Genomic DNA, 22,071 nt, shown 5'->3' with positions numbered 1-22,071 from the left:
ATGGTATATAATAGGAATGGTATTGATTCACATCTCCCCCCCCCCCCCCCCCCCCCCCCCCCCCCCCGCCACCCCAGTCAGAATCCATAAGTGTCACTTAACACCAAAGAGAGACCACAGCCAAAAACCATGTTTATAGCCTTTATTTTAACAAAATAACTTGTAGTTCATGCTGTGTGCTGCTACATTTTATAAGTGCGCATTCTGAATTCTCTGCAAGGGAATCGTTAGTTTGGTATTTTGATCGTATGTTTGTGTTTTTGTCCACGCTGCTATACTGTAGATAAAATTGTGAAATTCTTAAGAATTCTCAATGTTAACGCTTGAGATTTAAAATTAATGTTGAATTAGTATTGTGATAATCAAGGTAGTGTACCACTAGCTTTCTGTTTCACAGCAGTCCCCAAACCCCCTACAGCATGACCACCCTCTTTGTCCCAGATATCACGCCAATGATGTCATTCAACTGTATGCGGTCACGTGACCATCGTGTCACTGTCCTGGTCTGGTAATTAACAAATCTAGTGAAACTCACTTTCTGTGTCTCAGTACCGTACATTAAAACGTGACAAAAGCATAGCCGAAGCTGAAGGAACTGCAGAGACAGCTGAGTAAAATTCTTCAGCAGCCTTCATCTTACCATTTGGAAACACAGAACATTCATATGGCTGCTGAGAATGGGAACGAGATCAGCTACAGCCAGATGGAGGAAAGTAATTAATAACTATATCACAGAAGTTTGTCAAATGGCATATTTGTTAATAATTCACTTACTTATAGCAATGGCTGCCTTTGGTTTTGATCTTGAATTCTATATTTCTAAGTCCTTCCATTACATAATTGACATATTTAACGGGAGGGGTAACGTGAATCCCCCCCAGTACAATGACAGGTCACACTAATGAACCCACCTTAGATCTGAAGAAATGACAGAAATCAGGGTCTGCTTTGTGCCTTGGTGCCAGCAAACGTTCAAAAAGCTCTAACAGTTAAATGGAACAGCAATGATCAGTATGTGAGGGGCGGGGGATGTTCAGTATAACTGAGATGGTTGCCGGACAGCAGGGTGGCGGAAGGCCAGCATGGGGCCTAGCCCTTGGGCCGGACAATTCAGGCAGCTGCAGCATAAGGAGCCATTTGAGCAGCTGTGGATGTGGACTGGGGGCGGCGGGGGGTGATTCTCATGGGAGTGGCTATTTTTTCTGGATATTGTTCATACACTCACAGGTCAGGATTTTTGAGTTGTAGGCTAATAGGTTTGCCATAGAATAATGCAGCTTTGAAGCGTAACTGTCTTTCATGCTCTGTTTAAACAACCTTAATCTTTTGTATGTGGCAAGTGCAGTAAGGGTAGCTTTTCTTGTAGCAGATAAATAACGCAGAGTTCAATGTATTCTCCACTGGCAGCATTAATTCACAGGTTTCCGGACGTCAGCAAAGACAAGCTAGTCAGCTCTCTAAATCCAAGGAAAACAATGAGTACAACATGGACGGAGCTCGTTTTGCTTGACTGCTGTTGGCAGCAGTGAAGGCATGTCAGCAGAAAACAGGAAGCCTGAGAACATCATCTTTCCTGGGTCAGAACTTTATCGCGTAAAGGCCAAAATTACTGATATTCATCTGGAGAAACAAACACTCAGGCTCATTTATAGAAAAGTCATTTAGCATGATGTTCTCATGTGTTGCGTTCAGGTTTTTGGTCCATGTACAACAGCTTTGATAGAAAAGGCATTTGGTGCTGTTTGGCAGGAATTCCCGAAGCCTGAAAACTGAAGTTATTATGAGCCCTAGCGACTGTTACCATAGAACTACCATTGTTATTGGCAACAACCTGGGATGCAAGGAAGTGACTTAGCTGCTTTTGAGAACAGCTGGAATCAACAATTCTATCGTGCTTTATTTTAATGAAAGACATTTTATGAATAAGGGAATAAGGCCTCCATGCTGTTCCGTGTCATATTTAAATATTTAAAAATGCATCTCCTAATTTCTTGCAAATATGCAAAGAAACTAATAGTTGTAGTTATTTTCGGAGGGTTCAAAGCAAAATTGCAATAGAGGCAGGAGTGCAAACAAGTAGCAAACAAGTAGCAAACAAGTAGCAAAACATGATTGACTAAATAAAGTGTCAAAGCAAAGAGATAATGTGAGAGTAGTCTGGTGATTTTCCAAGAGCATGAATGAAATGACCATCAGCATGAAAAATTGTGTTAAATATTGATAATAAAAGAGAGGCAGGATTGACAGCCAGATTTCCAGGCAGAAAATGTTTTTATCTTAATAGATGATTGGCAGAACAAACATGATGATTAGGAGATGGATTTCCACGTACGGTATGGATAATATACGGGGAATCCTCCACAGGTCCTGTAGACTGGAAGAAGACTCCTCACTTCCCCCATTGAGGCAGCTGCCTTCTGCCATTCTGTATGGGTCACATGACTTACTGATAAAAGCTTTATGGGAGGTTGTGCATTATCTCCGGGATACTCTTTGGTATCTAAGCAACTATTCATCTCCGAGCAACCACTGGGGTCTGGGAAATGGGTTTTGGGGGGGTTGGGGGTTCTCTGTGCTCAGCCCTGTATCATTACATCTTCGTGCATTATTTCATTGTAATCTGTGTTTTCTCTTACTCTACAGTTTGACCAAATGTTTTACCAAAACAGTTAAAAGGACATCATTAAGAATTTTCATTATATTGTATTTCAGTATAGGGTTGACTGATAAATTAAATGACCGTTCAAAGTCAATCTGTCATGTATTGAAGGCCTACAATAGCTAGAAAATTTGACAATAAATATTGGTAACAGAGCTCCTGTAATAGCTGTAAAATACTTAATTGTGTTTTTACCTAATACTTTAATTATTTCAACAAATATATAATAAAACTGAGAAAAATAATATGTGTAAAATAAATGTAAATGTATATGTTGACAAAAACAGTTTTACAAAAATTAAACTAAGGCACTATTTGTACAGGGTTAGTGAAAAGAAACTAGAAACTTTTCTTACATTTATAAGTTAATTTAAGATTACCTTCTCCTGAAGAATAAAAAACGACTATGCAAAATAAAATAGTTTTAACATTCAGAAAAAACGTTAGCCGTATTGATTAACTTTTGTATTAATATAAATGCAAACTATTTTGTGTAGCTCTAAGACGATTATCGAGATATATGGAAGCTCGTCCAGTGGAGGTTCTAGAAAATTTCAACAGGGGAGGGAGCAGACTGGGGGCAGTTGTTCTGTTAGGGGGGGCAGATGTATTTGACCATAATGACTTCCAAATATTACTTATATAGATTGTCAGCATTAAGAAGCAAAAGTCAATTTTGAAAACCAATGCCATTTGTGCAATGCTTTACAGTCACAATTTACAGCTTTTACAAATATGTAACTCATTCTGATATGTCTTTATACCATCCTGCTTCCACAAGCTTGATTATTTTTTCTGTCGTTAACTTTGCTTTTCACCGACCGAAGCGTTTCGACCACGCAGCGCACCCTCGTTAAGAGAGGGTCAAGAAAATGTGCTTACGTTTGTGTTTCGCCTGTTCCCAGCGCACAAAATGTTAGCCCACATGTATAAATGTAAATTATAATAATAGTGATTATAATAGTAAGATTATTAAAATAAAATTACATAATTATTTCAGACTCAAGTAGCATACATATTTAGGGGGGGCACAGGGGGGGACCATGCATGTAGTCACGGGGGCACTGGCATCCACTGCTCCCCGGAACCGCCCATGAGCTCTTCAGTGGGCGGTTCCTATTCTACAAATATATTTGATATCCAATGAGAAATTAGATCTGGGCAGGTTTCCCTCAATTTGGCCAATAGTCACGCAGCAGACTTCGTCGCTACGGTAACACTTGTATATATTAAGAGAGTGTCGCCCGTGTGCGGCAAGTTCTCTTACATCGACCTCCTTGCTGTCGTGCTGTAAGAAGTGCTTCAGAAGCTCTACTCGATCCATCTCCATCTCCTACCAAGACGAGACCACCTAATACCAACAATGGTAAGGCATAATATATCAAGGATTCATTTATTCCGTTATGTAGGCCACCAATAGCATACCGAACACATAGAGCATATATAATATACCCGCATATTAATCGTTTTAATTATTAATTTACATTTTTGGCAGTATCGTTTTGGCGAAATTTCCCTTGCACAGTTTCTGCAACATACTGTTCATTTATCGTTAATTTGTGGCGGGTAATTGTTCATGCATTTATGAAAATAAACTGAATGCTTCTTTACAAATATGATGCGGGGAGGAATCTGTAGCAACACGATGAATGGAGGTTACAGAACATTTGGGAGCTTATGGTACATTTTTATCAAAATAATTTTAAATGGAAGGGGTTTTTGTGACGGCATGAAGAATAAGGCGAGGTTGGAGGCGACAGCGATTGCGTGGTTACGTGGCGGGTGGAGCCGAATCTACAGACAAAGACAATTTGATACAAATGCGATGTGAGCAGAATAAATTAACATCCAGCATCACATCGATCTGAAGGACTGACACTTCTCGTTCTCAGGACTACGGCTTTGGCCCCACCTTTTGTGTCCCCGCCTAAGGAGTGACTGTCAGAGGGAAGCCAAATAAATTTAAAATTGTTGAATTTCATCCAGTCACATTCGCATAAAGAAAGTATATTGTAACTGCAGAGAGGGTCTGTTATCGTGGCGTTTTGATATTTAACAATTTCGGTTTTCGGCTTGATCAAAAATTAGTTGGTTTAATTGAGATTAATTTTCGTTTTGCTATAAAGAAGAGAAGTTGCCAGCGTTTGAAGACAGTGGTAGCTTATCGCAGATGTCATTAATTCCTATCATGCTTGTCTCCTTCCTACCGAAATGTCTCCACGCCATGAAGGGGCTCTTTGTCCGACCCACCCACAAAATCAAGTGAGGTCATTGTTATATTGTGTGCAAGAAATAAAGCAACGGAATACAGCAAAGAACGACAAATCATACATACAATCATTACATTTTGAAATGTATTGCAGAAGTGGAATAGTCGATTCAGTATAAATACATATTTAAAAAATACATAAAAAAATTAATGGTTACTGTTTTCTGTATGCAGCGTGAGTGTATCTCCATCCACGTGGGCCAAGCCGGTGTGCAGATTGGCAATGCATGCTGGGAGCTCTACTGCCTGGAACATGGGATCCAGCCGGACGGCCAGATGCCCAGTGACAAGACCATCGGAGGAGGGGATGATTCCTTCAACACCTTCTTCAGTGAGACTGGAGCTGGGAAGCATGTTCCCAGGGCTGTGTTTGTAGATCTGGAGCCTACAGTTATCGGTAAGTTCTCACTCTCTCCTACAGGGCAGCCATTATGCTGCTGTGTCCCAGTTCCTTGTCTATAGATTAACTCCTTGTTCTCTGCCTGGCCAGATGAGGTACGCTCTGGGACCTACCGCCAGCTGTTCCACCCTGAACAGCTCATCACTGGCAAAGAAGATGCTGCCAACAACTACGCCCGTGGGCACTACACCATTGGCAAAGAGATCATCGACCTGGTGCTGGACAGGATCCGCAAGCTGGTACGGTTAACTGTGAAATGTATTGATTAAAGCAAAATGAATAATGAGGTTTGATTAATGGACATTCTGGTTCTGTTTAATGACCTAGTTCTGTTTTCTTCGCAGGCTGACCAGTGCACAGGCCTTCAGGGTTTCCTGGTCTTCCACAGCTTTGGAGGTGGTACCGGTTCTGGTTTCACCTCTCTGCTGATGGAACGCCTGTCAGTTGACTATGGCAAGAAATCCAAGCTGGAGTTCTCCATCTACCCAGCTCCCCAGGTGTCCACAGCTGTAGTGGAGCCCTACAACTCCATCCTGACCACCCACACCACCCTGGAGCACTCCGATTGTGCTTTCATGGTGGACAATGAGGCCATCTATGACATCTGCCGTAGGAACCTCGATATTGAGCGCCCCAGCTACACCAACCTCAACAGACTCATTGGCCAAATAGTTTCCTCCATCACAGCCTCCCTTCGATTTGATGGTGCCCTGAATGTTGATCTGACAGAGTTCCAGACCAACTTGGTGCCGTATCCTCGTATCCACTTCCCTCTAGCTACATATGCCCCAGTCATTTCTGCAGAGAAGGCCTACCATGAGCAGCTTTCTGTAGCCGAGATCACCAATGCCTGCTTTGAGCCGGCTAATCAGATGGTCAAATGTGACCCCCGTCATGGCAAGTACATGGCCTGCTGTCTGCTGTACCGTGGTGACGTGGTGCCCAAAGATGTCAATGCTGCCATCGCCACCATCAAGACCAAGCGCACCATCCAGTTTGTGGACTGGTGCCCCACTGGTTTCAAGGTGGGCATTAATTACCAGCCCCCTACTGTGGTTCCTGGTGGAGACCTGGCCAAGGTTCAGAGAGCAGTGTGCATGCTGAGCAACACCACTGCTATCGCTGAGGCCTGGGCTCGCCTGGACCACAAGTTTGACCTGATGTATGCAAAGCGAGCCTTTGTTCACTGGTATGTGGGTGAGGGTATGGAGGAGGGAGAGTTCTCTGAGGCCAGAGAAGACATGGCAGCTCTAGAGAAGGATTATGAAGAGGTGGGCGTCGACTCCGTTGAGGGGGAGGGAGAAGAAGAGGGAGAGGAGTATTAAGGGTGTGTTTTAATGACGTCCAACTCAGTGCTCATATTCTTGGAGTCAGATTCAAGAAACACAAATCTGTAATTGAATTTGATTCATGAGAATAAAATTCTGTGCTGAAAATCTTTTGAAAGTATCTTTTTAATTATTTTTTTAACGGTACCATTACTTCATGGAAATTCACTCTAAATTTTCATCAGCATACTTAAGCTTAAGTGTTTTATGAAGAGTTAATGACAGCGGTATTGATAAATATATTTCTATATATATATATATATATATATTCATCATTTTTGATATAGGGACAGATATGGCATCATGCACATCTTTTGACAGACAATTCTATACACCAGTCCTAAATATAGGCATTTCTATAAAGCATTATTTTTTTTCCATAGAATATGCATTACCAATTTCAGAATTGATTATAAGAAGGATTCAAATTTGCATCCAGAAATCTAGATTGTATACATTAAGGTAAGCCAAAATGAAGGGCATTGGAGACAGGGGGTACAATTTTAAATGTTAGTCTCTTTTTGAGGGGGAAAGGTGAATGAAGCCAAAATCAATATTTGGGGTACATGTCCCCCGTACCCCCCCAGAAGTGTTGAATTTATATACTTCTTTTGTAATGAAGGGGAAATATATATATATTTAAAGCAATTTTCTGAGCATTCAAAACTGGTACCAGTAAGGAAATCACTTTGCATAGGTATGATCGAAAATGACATTTCACACAGTCGTCCTATCAAATTCAAACTCTTGTATATTTATCTCTGCATTGACAACGCTGTGGTTTAATGATGTCCTGTAGCTTTTGCAAAAATATCTATAATGATTAATACTTCAAACAGCAGACATGACTATGCTGAACTATTATCATTGTGTCACTCCTATTATTTTTTCTGGGAAACACATTACACTATTATAAGTGGTATTTTGCTTTTAGATGTTCCTTGATATATCCTACAGAATTCGCCCAGTGTATTTGGAAAATTAATATCCTATGTCTCTCAGCAGTGCTTTGGTGAAAGGATGTCTATCCGGGTTCAGCGTGTCGCTCAGTGGGCTAAGCCTGTGTGCCTGTAATCAAAAGGTCACAGGTTCAAACCCAGCCTCAGCCTGTGGGTCCTTGAGCAAGACCCTTAACCCCCAGCTCCCTGAGTGCCGATGCGGGTGGCAGCCCTTTGCGGACAACTTCCTCTATGAAAAAAAGAGCAAGTTGTGGGAGGCGTAAAGACAATTTCCCAACGGGGATCAATAAAGTATCTATTATTATTATTTAAGAGTGTTGATTTAAATGCCTTGTTGCAATAATTTGGTCAGGTGCAGCTCAAGCTCATGCACTCCATGAATGGGTCTTGCTATTGCATTTGGTCATGGAGCTGATCTGAATGAAGTACACTGTCTCTCTGGCCTCATTGTGTCAGTTTTTGAACAACCACTATAAGATGAGTGTCAGTTCATCGCCATTTAAAAAAAATGTTTAACTACCTAGAAAAGGATCTACTACAAATAGTAAATGGTCCACTTCTATCAGACACTTCTCCCAATTCCTTGAGGACCGCAGCTGCAAGCCCCTAAAACACGAGCATCCTGTATGTTCCTATACTAACCGATTACAGAATTACAAAATTTTAAAACCTTCCCTTCATGCACAGGATTATTAAGTCATTCTCATTCAACTTATTAAGTTCTTAAACTGCAATAGTTATTACGGAAAATGTCCATGTGGTTTATGACCACATCACGGCATTGATACAGCTCTCATAGAGATACTAAATGACATTTTTCTGAATAAATATCAGTGCTGATTCGGCTAGATCCGAACGCTCCCTTTGACACTGTTGACCATTGAAAACTCACAGACAGATTGGAAAACTGTGTAGAACTGCCCATAATGATTCTTGACTGGTTCAGGTCTTACTTGGAAGACAGAGGCTACTTTGTATCCATTGACAATGATACCTATAAGTGGATCACAATGACTTAAGTCCCCTAGGGCGTAATCCTGTTCAATCTCCACATGCAATCACTAAGCTTAAATCACGCAGAATAACAAAATAGCCCCTGCTATCTTCCTAGTACTCTTGCCAAGTAAGTACATTGACAATTATCACCCTCCAGCGCAAAACCACACAGAAGTCGCATAGCCGTATTTTAGATATTTTTTGAGGATTTTTTTTTTGTGCTCTTTCATTTGATACCATAATCCATCCATCCATCCATTTTCCAAACCGCTTATCCTACTGGGTCGCGGGGGGTCCGGAGCCTATCCCGGAAGCGACACCATAATCCTAATTTTGACCCAAGTGTACAGTTTTGTGCTGGAGGGTCACAATTGGATGTCAGTTGAAAAGACACAAATTAGGTTTTATTTGGCAATAAAGAGTAAATATTCAAGGTGAATCTGTATCTAGACCCTAGAGTTCTATAAATCAAGTCAACTCAGATTATAGACTCAGATTTCAGTCTTAAAGGCCAAATTAAAGCAATAATTAAATCAGCTCTTGATCATCTGAGGGACATAGCAAGAATCAGGAGTATCTTACTCAAACAAGACTTAGAGAAACGCATCATGTCGTGCCCACATCAAGCTAGGCATCCATCCAGCCACTCCCAGTCCGCTCCTGTGCCACCTGCCCAGAGTACTAAAGCGCACCCACAGTTGAACAACTCGATTAATTGGCAGGGTATAAAAGCAATTAGTGTTCAGTCACCTCATCAAGAAAGTACTTAGTGTTTCACCAAATTGAGTGTTTGGATCCCGATCTGGTTTCAGTGTATGATTCCTACTTGCTTTACTGGTTTTCCAACTTTCTGTCTTGGATGGTTATTTGCACCTCACTTCCAGTATCGATACTGTAACTTTCCACCTTTGTTTGAATTTGCAACCCATTCTGTGTTTGATTGCCTCTGCCTGACTTTTGACACATTGCCTGTTTGGACTACATTTCTGTACATAAAGTTGCTTCTCCCACACTTGATTGGATGGAGTGTGGATGCATTACACATCAATGTCCTCATCACCAGCAGAATGGCGGAAAGGTCTTCACCCTGACCTTCTCAAGAAGATCATTAGAGAACTGCAGCATATTTGGGAACCAGCTGCTAGAATGCTCGTCCAGGACCAACTCCAGTTCTCAGGTCCTAAAGCCGGTATCCAGTTAGCTGTAGAACTAACTCTAAAGTGCTGCTCCTAAAGTGCTGCTCCTAAAGTGCTGTGACATTACTGCAGAGTACAAACCTGGTCAGCTTCTTAGATCAGTAAGAACAAGTCGGCTAGCAATTCCCTGGCTACATACAAACCGGGCGAGGCAGCACCCCCCCGTGTATAAATCTATTCCTGTGTATGAAATGTGCCATACAGACAAACTTGCCGACATCCCTATTTAATCAGGAACTTCTGTCCTTATGTAATCACACCTGAACCATGGTGAGTCCTTAAGGTGACTAGAAGACAACACCTGAGAGATGAAACTCACAACTGCAGCCGAGGCTGTTGCCTGGGTACTTGTATAGTAATCAGAAGCTGTTCACTACTCATCAAAGTACAGAATCTAAGGGGTGTAGCCATCTATGTCTTCTTTCTTCATTTATTACCATCTGTATAAAATTCTTGGTGCTGACAGATTAGGTGAGTTAACCTCTTCACCTCAAAGCTGTTATGTAATCCTTTGTCTCCTTCTTTAGTTCACTTTTCCGCCAGCTGGTGGCCATTTTACATAGCGGAGCGATCACTTGGGTTTTGTGCATCGCTGCAGCCTGCGGACCCCAGAAAAGTCCCAAGAGGGCGTTTAAGTTGCAGCGACCGTTGAAAGCCTGATCCGCGTTTTCCTTCACTGGCGAAATAATGGTCATTTAGAGCCGAGATGAGCACATGTCCTAGCTATTACGAATGGATATTAGAAAAATAATATCCAAATCACTGTTTATAAATAAGCCATATACGGTAAAAAAAGAAAGAAAAAAACGAAAAAATAAGAAAAATATTTAATTTCATCACCCAAAATTTTTATTCCACAATCGCATAACTGATAAAATCTAAAATATCCAAAGATAGGCTGCACCACCTGTTCAGATTTAGCAGGCTTTAAACTTCACTTAGATTTTAATGCTGTTTTATTTTCTTGGCACATGTTCCCATGTAGTAAAAGCCGCTGTGCTGTCGGGTTATAACTCATCAGGGCGCTGCCTTTTTGTCGGCATAAACGTCGCCATCGACTTCGGTTATAGAGTATTTCTGCGCACCTTAGAGCATCCGCAGGAAATAATCGTGGTAAGCGGTGCATTTCGAATACTTTTATGCATTAGGAATCGTCTGATACAGTATTAGGGCATTTTTACATGTTCTGTCGTATGTCATTCGCAGGCATCAAGGCGACAAAATGACAAGATAACGTAGATGCGTGATTGCGACAGAATTAATATTTCTATTTGAGAATAGGTCTGACAGCAAGGCATGGGCTGCAGGTCATATTTAAGAGATTCATTAAAAAATATTGCGATCCTATTTGTGATGCGTTTGATGGTTTCGTTTTTCTAGTTATAGAAAACACGATACGAATGCTTATTGGCATTAACACTGCATTTAACAAGGCGATTATTTGTGTCCTTAATTCCATTTTTTGTATGGAATTCTTCTCACGAGCCCAATAATTATTCGGAACAGTGGATTTTATCACGTGTATTTAAACGTGATGACATGCGTCATGTTTTCGATGTTGACACTACTTAAAATAGTTTACATTGTGTAAAACATCACATTTAGAAAAAAATGGCGGGCAATAAAAGTGCTTATTAAACTTAAAATAATTTAAATAAATCAGATAAAAGCTATCTGCGATGAACAGTTGAATCTCTGTGTGATCTAATTAGATTTAAAGGACACAGCCTAGCTAATTTTACCACCTCCCCCAAACACCAGGGGAGAGAGCCATTTTCGCTGTGTGAAATGTCAAAGACCTTATCCTGACCTCAGCCCGCGAGCACATCTGAAACACAGATTAATGAAGCACATCTTAATGGCACTGGGCTTTATATCATGCATGTGTCTCTTTCAGATAAACAGAATGCTTATTCGATAAGACCCAATGTATCTTGTACCACTATTGACTGAAAAAAACCTTCCTGAGGCTTACAACAATTAAAAAACACACAAAACAGCCAGTCATTCCAGCAACTACAGAACAGTAGAAGAACTGTACTGGCAGTATAAGAGGAACAAAGGATCGCTCTCCTGCTTTGAATGATGAATAATGAAACAGTATCTGATTTCTGTCTGTGTGCATTTCATGTTTCCTCCTGTAGTCCGAAAATGCAGTTCAAGTGAATTGGTGACACTAATTTGCATCTAGAGTGTGACTGTGTGACTGAATGTGTGTCCTTCTTATGATAAGCTGATACAGGGCATTTCTTTACAAGAAAAGCTTGAAACTCTGTAAGCTGTACTGCAGCAGTAGTCAAAGACTGGTTTTAATTTGTAGTATAACAACATTTAGACAGACGTGCATAATCTACGAAAGCAGTTAGTTATGGTAGGTTTCCAAAGGAACATCTTTGTTCCCTCTTAAATGTGAGTGGACCTTGATTCACACGGGTGAGGCTGGTGCGTAGACTGGCAATGCATACTGGGAGCTGGTGCTGAACAGGATCCGCAAGATGGTAGGGTTTACTGTGGAAATTTATTGATTAATGCTGTACCGTGGTGACCAAAGATGTCAATGCTGCCATCGCCACCATCAAGACCACACGCACCATCCAGTTTGTGGACTGGTGCCCCACTGGTTTCAAGGTGGGCATTAAGAGAGTTCTCTGAGGCCAGAGAAGACATAGCAGCTCTAGAGAAGAATATAAGAACATAATAAATTTACAAATGAAAGGAGACCATTTTCCCAATCAAGCTTGTGTAGGGAAAATTCAACTAATAGCTCAGAGTTGTTAAAATCTTATCTAGCTCTGATTTAAAGGAAACCAGGGTTTTAGCTTGTGCTACACTAGCAGGAAGACTATTCCATACTCTAACTACACGCTGTGTAAAGCAGTGCTTTCTCTAATACAGATTAAAATGTTCTCCCACTAATTTCCGCCTATGGTCACAAGTGATATCTGTACTAAAATTGAAGTAACTATTTGGTTGAACAGCATCCAGACCTGTTAGAATTTTATATACCTAGATCATGTCACCCCCTTAGAATCTTATTCACCTGGAGCATGCCTCGCCCTCCCCCTTAGAATCTTATATACCTAGTTCATGCCCCCCTTAGTATCTTAGTACCCCTTTAGGATTATGAAGAGGTGGGTGTCGACTCTATGGAAGGTGGGGGTGAAGAGTATTAAATGCAGTGTATTTCCACCATAATCGACAACATTCATGTTTCATTCTCTTCACTATAAAATTTAAATGTGTGTCAGGTTAGATGTTATGTGCAGCCACCATTACAGAAGGATCTTCATTTTAACGCATTCTTAATATATACAATAGCATTATGAGGAAACCTGATTCTAAAATGTACACCGGTTCCCTATAAAAGGCATCCTACTAGCATCAATTGTCTCAATCATTAATATTTAAAAGAAACAATGAAATGACTCTTCTATTCTACTCTAAAATTTCTGTTATTTCTAAAATCATAATCACCGTATTAATCGGAATACAAATGGGAAAATATAGACATTGGAGCCTTAAATTTAAAATAGATATAATAGATCTAACGAAAATTGAGATTGATTTAAAAAGGTTAAATAAGAACTTCACTGACTCCCCCTACTGGCTCTATCCGAACAGTTTCGTGCAAAACGTAATGCGTCGATCGGTTTCTGATGTCACTGGTCTAGAACCTTCTACATTCGGAATCCTTCCAGTCCGGAAGAAACGTGGAAAAGATGTGCCGAGCTGCGCCGTTATGTCAGTGTCCCTCATAAAAAAAATCTAATGTCATCATAAGTAATAGAATATGAAATTATGTAATATTAGTTAAGTGACAACAATGCATCCATAAGAATCCCGTTCCATGTATGGAAATACGTATTAGTTTAGCATTATTATAATGACCAAAAAGGCATTATACTATTACATTATATTAAATGCACTGGACAAAGAAATTCACAGTTCAGTTCCCGTTCGCACTTTATTGTGCAGCCCTATCCGTTTTCAGTTTAAACCAACCTTACGAGTTAAGAGACAAGTGTTAGAATATATTAAGGCCAATAGGAGAGACGCTCGGAAGTTCTTTATGAGCCAATAGGAGAGTCGCTCTGAAATCCTTTACGAGCCAATAGACAATGCCTACAAAAAGAAAAGGTGTGCCAGGCTCCACTGCTCCCGCCTCTCATCCGACGAGGGTCCAAAGAGTATAAATTGCCCCACCCAGAAAAAATGTTACACATTTCTCACAATAGACACATAAAGGTCTCTGCGTGAGAACTGTCTATAAATACATTTTTTTCTTAATCCGTAGACAGCATTTTTTACGGAGCAGCGTAATCATGGTAAGTATAATGCTAATGATGAATAACGGAAACAGTTATTTCTGCCAGTTAATTGTACCGTTATCTTGATTTAAAACCTATTACAAAGTCAATTCATCATGCCGGTAATGGCTCTGAAGATGTGTTTATCTAAATATCTTTGCTACCAAAGTACGCTATTCTATGGAAAAAGGTATTTAATACGCTTTCTCAAAGCCGGGGAATTCACTGGTGATCATTCTCTACCTCGCTATTCACCATACTCATATCATTTACATTTTATTTAATAATGTGAAAGATTTGACAAACTAATCCTAAAAATAAGCCTTGTTATAAATAATAATTGTTATAAATAATTGCAATAGTAACATCGCCAGTTACACATCAGTATGTAAAATCGCTCATTCTGGATTAGACCGGCATCAGTTCGTTGTTCGGGTCTAGACAATTGAAAAGTTGCTGGATGATGGCATGCGTCCAATTCGGGGGGCGGGGGCCGTACCGTAACATGTAAGCAAAGAAAATTAATCTATGAAACACGTTCATTGCCTTACTTAAAATTAGGCAAAATGTATATTTTTTAGGACAACTTTTGAATGGTGGCGTAAATAAAGCGCGTTATGCGCATTCCACAAAAGTAGGCCTACGCATTCCGTATTTGATCTGTATTTCTCTACAAATGCTCCATTCTTTACAAATGCTCCATGTAAATTATTTCGTTTACCTAAATATTATTTTACTTAGACCAACACGTGTGTATCCTTGTAAAGAATTATTTGGGGGGGGGGCTACTGATTCATAAGCACATTCGCGTTGTATAAACGGTTATTTCACATAGCTTTAGTAATTAGCCTCCCCCCGGTATGATGCGCTAGTCTGTAGCGACGTGACGCTGAAATGCGGCCGGTGGGCACGTGCTTCCCATCCACTTCCGGACATTTCAGCACTTCCTCCGCGAGCTGCTTCGTGCAAACATCCCGCGTGCTTCGCTACTTACATCCAACCTCGCCGACCATTATGAAATGCGTTTCAGTAAGGAAGCAAAACGTCACGATTAACCCAAGAATCGATAAAAGGGCATCCCACATGTGCATACAAATATACTGCCCTGTCCGCAAACCCAACGAGCTGCCGGAATTTACCATTTTAATGTAGATTTTAAAACGTTTAGGCTAATTCAGGTTGAGCATCACTATTGTGGGCTATTCTTTGTTTATGTCAATATATAGGTCTAAGATTGAAAAGTGTGTGTGTGTATGTATGTGTATATATATATATATATATATATATATATATTATTGTCTAAATTTAACTGCTTAAAACTCATTTCATGGGGATAGGGAGTATCTGCCTCCATACAAAATTTGACCGAATGAAACGTGTAATTTGGTGGTCAGTGTTTTTAAAAAAACGAAACCTCTTCGTCCTGATCAGCATTTTGAATTGTGCTGTGAACGCTGGATTGCGTCACTGTACCCAGTCTGAGATTTTGCGGGCATATAAAGCTTACTATAATAGCTGATTTAAAAACACTTTGGTTTGTATCGCTTAACCTCTACATGCACAAGTGCAGTTTTAAAACTGCCTCCTCTAAGGTTGTAAGGCGTACTTGTTAACTTAATCTCTAAACTACTGTCTCTGCATATCACTAACTTTTAAACCACAAAGTGCTGTACCCAGGGAGGTCAGTTTTAATAGGCCTAACAAGAATGGCTAACTGAACTGGTAAACTTTAAAACTGGAATCTGAGATCTGAAGCGTTGGAAGGAGATTAAATCCATAGTTGGGTAATTCAGGTCCAGAGAGTAAAAGTCCAGACCGGGATTTTGTTTCAACCAACCAGTTGAGCATAAAGAGTCACAGTCACAGAGTATCGAACTGGTTGGTGAAAAGAAAATCCTGGCCTGGACTTTTACTCTCTGGACCTGAATTACCCAACTCTGATTAACTCAGTGTAGCTAATACATTTTTGAGGGTAGATTTTTAGCATTACTCGGCAGAGACGCCGAAAAGTCCTGCTGTGGTTGTAATGAGGTTGAGATTTCCCAGCATTCAACCTCCTTTTTAAGGTCTTGGCTAATTCTGATGGCACTTACTGGATTTGAAAGTAATTCCAGCCAATTGGACAACAGCATCCTGGCAAAAATTATTCTTATATAACAAGATGTCCACTCCAGGGAAGTGAGTTTTGAATGCTGGTAGACAGGAACTTTGCCCCTTCCTTTTAAGTCATGGTGTTAAAATGCTGGAGTTAAACAGTGGTCATGTGAACGACCTCATTGACTTCAGAAAAGAGTACTTGTCTGACCTGTCCTTGTGCTCCTTGTGGCTTGTTCAGTCATGTGGTGCCCCCTTCCTCCACTTGGTATCTTAGGAAAAACAACTTCCTGCTTTCACAGTGCCACACTAATTTAAACAGATTGAACAAATCTTGTAATTAAGGACTTGTGATGGAAAGACTGAAATCAGACCTATTCTTCAACTCTGGTGTTATTGAAAGATGTAATTTTTAAGTATGATAAAGCTACAAGTATTTTTAATACTTGTTTCCTTAGCATTAAAATTATAACCACTTGCTCTTTTCCCTTAGCGTGAGTGCATCTCCATCCACGTGGGTCAAGCCGGTGTGCAGATTGGCAATGCATGCTGGGAGCTCTACTGCCTGGAACATGGGATCCAGCCGGACGGCCAGATGCCCAGTGACAAGACCATCGGAGGAGGGGATGATTCCTTCAACACCTTCTTCAGTGAGACTGGAGCTGGGAAGCATGTTCCCAGGGCTGTGTTTGTAGATCTGGAGCCTACAGTTATCGGTAAGTTCTCACTCTCTCCTACAGGGCAGCCATTATGCTGCTGTGTCCCAGTTCCTTGTCTATAGATTAACTCCTTGTTCTCTGCCTGGCCAGATGAGGTACGCTCTGGGACCTACCGCCAGCTGTTCCACCCTGAACAGCTCATCACTGGCAAAGAAGATGCTGCCAACAACTACGCCCGTGGGCACTACACCATTGGCAAAGAGATCATCGACCTGGTGCTGGACAGGGTCCGCAAGCTGGTAAGGATAACTGTGAAATGTATTGATTAAAGCAAACTGAATAATGAGGTTTGATTAATGGACATTCTGGTTCTGTTTAATGACCTGGTTCTGTTTTCTTCCTAGGCTGACCAGTGCACAGGCCTTCAGGGTTTCCTGGTCTTCCACAGCTTTGGAGGTGGTACCGGTTCTGGTTTCACCTCTCTGCTGATGGAACGCCTGTCAGTTGACTATGGCAAGAAATCCAAGCTGGAGTTCTCCATCTACCCAGCTCCCCAGGTGTCCACAGCTGTAGTGGAGCCCTACAACTCCATCCTGACCACACACACCACCCTGGAGCACTCTGATTGTGCTTTCATGGTGGACAATGAGGCCATCTATGACATCTGCCGTAGGAACCTCGATATTGAGCGCCCCACCTACACCAACCTCAACAGGCTTATTAGTCAAATAGTTTCCTCCATCACAGCCTCCCTTCGATTTGATGGTGCCCTGAATGTTGATCTGACAGAGTTCCAGACCAACTTGGTGCCGTATCCTCGTATCCACTTCCCTCTAGCTACATATGCCCCAGTCATTTCTGCAGAGAAGGCCTACCATGAGCAGTTAACTGTAGCCGAGATCACCAATGCCTGCTTTGAGCCGGCTAATCAGATGGTCAAATGTGACCCCCGTCATGGCAAGTACATGGCCTGCTGTCTGCTGTACCGTGGTGACGTGGTGCCCAAAGATGTCAATGCTGCCATCGCCACCATCAAGACCAAGCGCACCATCCAGTTTGTGGACTGGTGCCCCACTGGTTTCAAGGTGGGCATTAACTACCAGCCCCCTACTGTGGTTCCTGGTGGAGACCTGGCCAAGGTTCAGAGAGCAGTGTGCATGCTGAGCAACACCACTGCTATCGCTGAGGCCTGGGCTCGCCTGGACCACAAGTTTGACCTGATGTACGCAAAGCGAGCCTTTGTTCACTGGTATGTGGGTGAGGGTATGGAGGAGGGAGAGTTCTCTGAGGCCAGAGAAGACATGGCAGCTCTAGAGAAGGATTATGAAGAGGTGGGAGCTGATAGTATGGATGGAGAAGAAGAAGGAGAAGAGTACTAAGGGTCTCTTCCCAACAGATTTCTGGTTGTCATTCCTTATTCTCCCCCTGTACCCAAAACAGGCTTAACTTAAAACTTTGTTCCATTCTGTTCTTTGAACACTTCTGCAATAAATGTGAATTTAAAACGAAACTGGCTCACTTGTTTTCTATTCAGCTTCTAGTTTTTGCTATGGTTGCTTTTGCACTATCATCAGCATTTGTAAAGGTATAATATTGTTTAATTTTATTAAGGTTGTCTGAAATCTAATTTCTTGGGTATTAAAACGGTTAACGGATGATGTTTCGTATTGACCTGGGTGCAGCTTTCGCCTGGTTTTCCTGCAGGCTCCAGGTTCACTGTAATCATGCGTTAAATAAGTTTATGGGGAATATATTTTAATTATTGGATTTGAAGACCAAAATAATGCATGGATTATTGTGTGGTACAAGGTGGCTTAGTGGGTAACCCTTCAGATTCATAATTCCTGTGTAATGGATCAGGTTTCTGCCCTGGTTCCGTGTCTGTGGGATTCCACTTGAGTACCCCCCAGCTACTGCAGTGTAACTGAATTGGTGCCACTGCATTGCTTTGAACTTCGTGATGCAGTGGTGCCCCACTGAAGGTTCACTGGGTACAGCTGAAAGTGACTGGCTTGGCTGGTCTGTTTGGAAACGAGGGTGTTTTTGCAGATGTTATTGCAGAGCCCTGCTACTGCAATTTAGGTTTCTGTTGTCCTGAAATGCTGTTAGTGATACTGGAAAATCTGAAACTGGGTTTCGTGGCCACATTTACGCCTGTTATTATTAATTTACTGAATGACGCAACTATAGAAATATTTTTCTTGTGAGTCAAACCTTACTTAAATGCTTACCACAGCTATGAGTGGAACTACAAATACACATCTTAAATCCTGGTTTATGGAAGCATCCCAAAGATGATGGGGTGTACAGATTTTGTTGCTACTTCATAACTTAAACGTGGAATCTACCCATTTTGAGTACAACCATTGGTCATAGAATCCCTTATCTTCTGCGTTGTGGAGGAACCTGTAGACTCTTCCAGGCACCATATAGGCATTTCAAGTAAGTTACCCTGTTTAGTTTGATAAATGATGATTTTGTATGTGGATGTATATGTGTTAAAAATTAATGCATCCAATAATCGCATGTACTGAGGTATGGATACACCTGCTTAATGATCCTTCTCATCAACTGAAATCTTGCCCATAGCAAGAAAAGAAATTAAAATACTGTTGAGCGTAACAGAACACATTCTTCTTGTTCTTTAGGAATGAAGAGATTTTGGGTTTCAACCTGTTATGTAGAAACTTCTTAAATTATTGCCGTGCCTACCACCATTTAAACAATTGGAGCTATTGTACCAGGTTAGCATTTCTGGCCAATTATAACATCTATGAATTAATTGGTAGTATTTTCAGTAATCAGAGCCAGAGCAACTGTTCCCTCGCTGGGTGAAGTTAGATGAGAGAAACCAGAAGGTTACTGAGCAGCTGTTAAAAGCTCTCGCCTGTGTGGACATGTCCTTGGGCTGCAGGGCTTGCTACCACTAATACGAGTCTGTTTTGCTACTGCCGTTCCACTGATAATGACTCATAGTATTGCAAAGACAGTCTGTCTGATTTACTTGTGTTCAAGGTGTAAGAATATAAAGCGATCCTGACTGCCCTCTTTCTCAGTCCTGCAATTACAGTTTTCAGATACAATTTATGGTTCTGTTTGATGTCATCGATTGATCTCATAGCAGTAATGTCACAACCTGCAAAAAACCACCAAGTGAAATGGAAAAAAAACACTTGCCTAATTAAGATGTCCGTGTCTTTTGTTTTCTCGGAGGAGCAGTGTTCAACTTACTCATTCTGATAGATAGGCACGTAAATGTATGTAATCGTATCTGAAAGAGGTGAGAACTTACATTTCCCATGCTACATGTCTTGTGTCGTGACAGTACACGACAGTATTAGCTAGTAGGTAGTTGTTCCTGCTGTCTCTTGAGTCCATCCTTGTATAATTTATGTCCAGGTACCCTGGTTCCCAGCCCCCCAACAATGCATGGGTTTCATTGCATTGTATGTATGTGTTCTGTGATGCACTGTCCTTTAATTTACCGTGATGTGTGAGGTGAGCCTGCATTAGACAAATTGGAGTAAAAACACTCGAGTGCTTCACCCCTGTGGTGTTTTAGCTGAGTATCTGTGGGCAGGTTGTTCAGTGTTCCAGCCCATTGTTTGCAATGGCTTAAGTTACCTCGGCCTACCGGTAATGCCTTTGTACTGAGATGTGCGTGATCATATTGTCTATTCAGATTTCAGAAAGGCAGGGAATACGTGGTAAGGATCTGTCTAGACAGATTTTACATTAATACCGCTGAGCAGATTTCCTGGTGAAAAGAATTATTGACTTGGTGTAAAAGTAATGCAAAATAATCTATTGCTTTCATTTCACAAAGTGTGCGTGTGTGTTTGTGTGTGTGCATGGAATTGACATGTTATATATTCGCCTTTATGAAAAATGACACACTATTAATTGTTGTCTTTTCAAAACTTTTAAGCTCTTACTGGGAATGAAATTCATTTGTTTTGACAGAAGATTTGAAGAAGACGTGAAAAACAGAAAGTGCAGTTGGAATTTCAGTGTCTTGAGCTAAATTAAGTACGTTGTGTTCATTCCTCAGTGCCGTACACTGGCAGAATAATTGCACTTACTGTAGGAGAATATTCAACAGTACTATCTGTAGAGGGTGCTATCTCTACTCAGTCAGTTTTAGCTGTTACATAAGTCTGGACTGAGAGCAAGGTATGTACAGCTTAAAGAAATTTTTGCGATTTCTTCCAGAACAAGAAACTTTGGAAAATATCATACAGACAACAAAAAAAATTAGGAATAAATGGCAGACATTAATTTACTCAACAAACAAAATAAGCATAATGAAAGTTATTGCAACATAGAGTAAGTACCACAGCATCAACATGCACAGAATGGGCTAAGCCTGACATGCCTCTGACCTTGACTTGTACTTGAGATTAACCACAAGCAGCAGTGCAGGATTAAATGTTTGACATTTAAGGAAAACCTGTCGGTGTGTGAAATTTGCACCAGTTTCTTAATGTGAGAAATTTGCAGATTTGCACCAATTTGTTCCATAATTCATTTCCTTTATAGTTAAACAAGAAGGTGCTTTCTGCTTAACAATTCCATGTATAGTAATAGACTGGATGAGAGTGCTAATAATGTGCTGTGAGGTTTTTGAAAAAAGACTGCCTGTGTTTTTGAGAATTCAAGCAGAGTAATCCTGGATTTACATTATGCTGTTTAAGTGGAGATACCGCTGGCCAAGCTGAAGGTGACAGCACTCTTGGCTACTGCCCATGTTGTGACAAAAAGCAGATTGGAGAGAGATGCAGAGGGTCAGGGACATAGAATGAGATTCAAGGGTTTCTGTTTTGAGAAGGTTGGTGAGTTCCAAGTAATGTGTATGCAGCACTGTCATTATAACAAACATGGAAATGACAAAGGAGAACTCAGCCATCAAACAGCCACGAATCTCTCGTCAACCTGTGCTGTTTGTTACTGGTTGCAATGTAGCTTAATATAGCCTAGAATTCATGATTTTGCCCAATAGTAAATAATTGTTTATTGTGTATAGCTAATACATTACTCTTCCCATCATTTTGGTTATCTGCATTATTATTGAGTCAGGAAGAACATTTAAATTGCTCCTTTTAATGTGCCTGATATTTACTCCCTTGGGAAAATGTACTGTTCTGTTTTTATGGCCTCAATAATGGTGGGTTTATTCACATTTTAGGTAAAAATTGGGAAAAAAT

General features: G+C 40.9%; 2 protein-coding genes and 1 long non-coding RNA gene across 3 annotated transcripts; all 3 read left to right on the top strand.

Annotated features, from left to right (window-relative positions):
- The first annotated feature begins 3,884 nt into the window (after positions 1-3,884).
- LOC125744864 (tubulin alpha-1A chain-like) lies at positions 3,885-6,764 on the top strand. Its single transcript, XM_049017149.1, has 4 exons — positions 3,885-4,025; positions 5,103-5,325; positions 5,419-5,567; positions 5,673-6,764. Exons 1-4 carry the CDS (start codon positions 4,023-4,025, stop codon positions 6,651-6,653), a joined length of 1,356 nt encoding a protein of 451 aa, XP_048873106.1. The 5' UTR covers positions 3,885-4,022; the 3' UTR covers positions 6,654-6,764.
- Positions 6,765-10,794: 4,030 nt separating this feature from the next.
- Positions 10,795-11,154, top strand: LOC125744877 (uncharacterized). The gene is made up of 2 exons (XR_007398511.1): positions 10,795-10,920; positions 11,014-11,154. It is a non-coding gene; the product is annotated as an uncharacterized LOC125744877 (long non-coding RNA).
- Positions 11,155-13,974: 2,820 nt separating this feature from the next.
- Positions 13,975-18,377, top strand: LOC125744866 (tubulin alpha-1C chain). The gene is made up of 4 exons (XM_049017154.1): positions 13,975-14,132; positions 16,702-16,924; positions 17,018-17,166; positions 17,272-18,377. Exons 1-4 carry the CDS (start codon positions 14,130-14,132, stop codon positions 18,244-18,246), a joined length of 1,350 nt encoding a protein of 449 aa, XP_048873111.1. The 5' UTR covers positions 13,975-14,129; the 3' UTR covers positions 18,247-18,377.
- Positions 18,378-22,071: the final 3,694 nt, after the last annotated feature.

Source organism: Brienomyrus brachyistius, chromosome 6, assembly GCF_023856365.1.
Source record: "Brienomyrus brachyistius isolate T26 chromosome 6, BBRACH_0.4, whole genome shotgun sequence".
Lineage (NCBI taxonomy): Eukaryota > Metazoa > Chordata > Actinopteri > Osteoglossiformes > Mormyridae > Brienomyrus > Brienomyrus brachyistius.
Note: the sequence above shows the minus strand (reverse complement) of the source record. Positions and strands in the feature narration are given on the sequence as shown.

Coding starts and splice junctions, on each gene's coding strand:
- LOC125744864 (XM_049017149.1), top strand. Junction 5,326..5,418: donor TCTGGAGCCTACAGTTATCG/GTAAGTTCTCAC, acceptor CTGCCTGGCCAG/ATGAGGTACGCTCTGGGACC. Junction 5,568..5,672: donor TGGACAGGATCCGCAAGCTG/GTACGGTTAACT, acceptor TTTTCTTCGCAG/GCTGACCAGTGCACAGGCCT.
- LOC125744866 (XM_049017154.1), top strand. Junction 16,925..17,017: donor TCTGGAGCCTACAGTTATCG/GTAAGTTCTCAC, acceptor CTGCCTGGCCAG/ATGAGGTACGCTCTGGGACC. Junction 17,167..17,271: donor TGGACAGGGTCCGCAAGCTG/GTAAGGATAACT, acceptor TTTTCTTCCTAG/GCTGACCAGTGCACAGGCCT.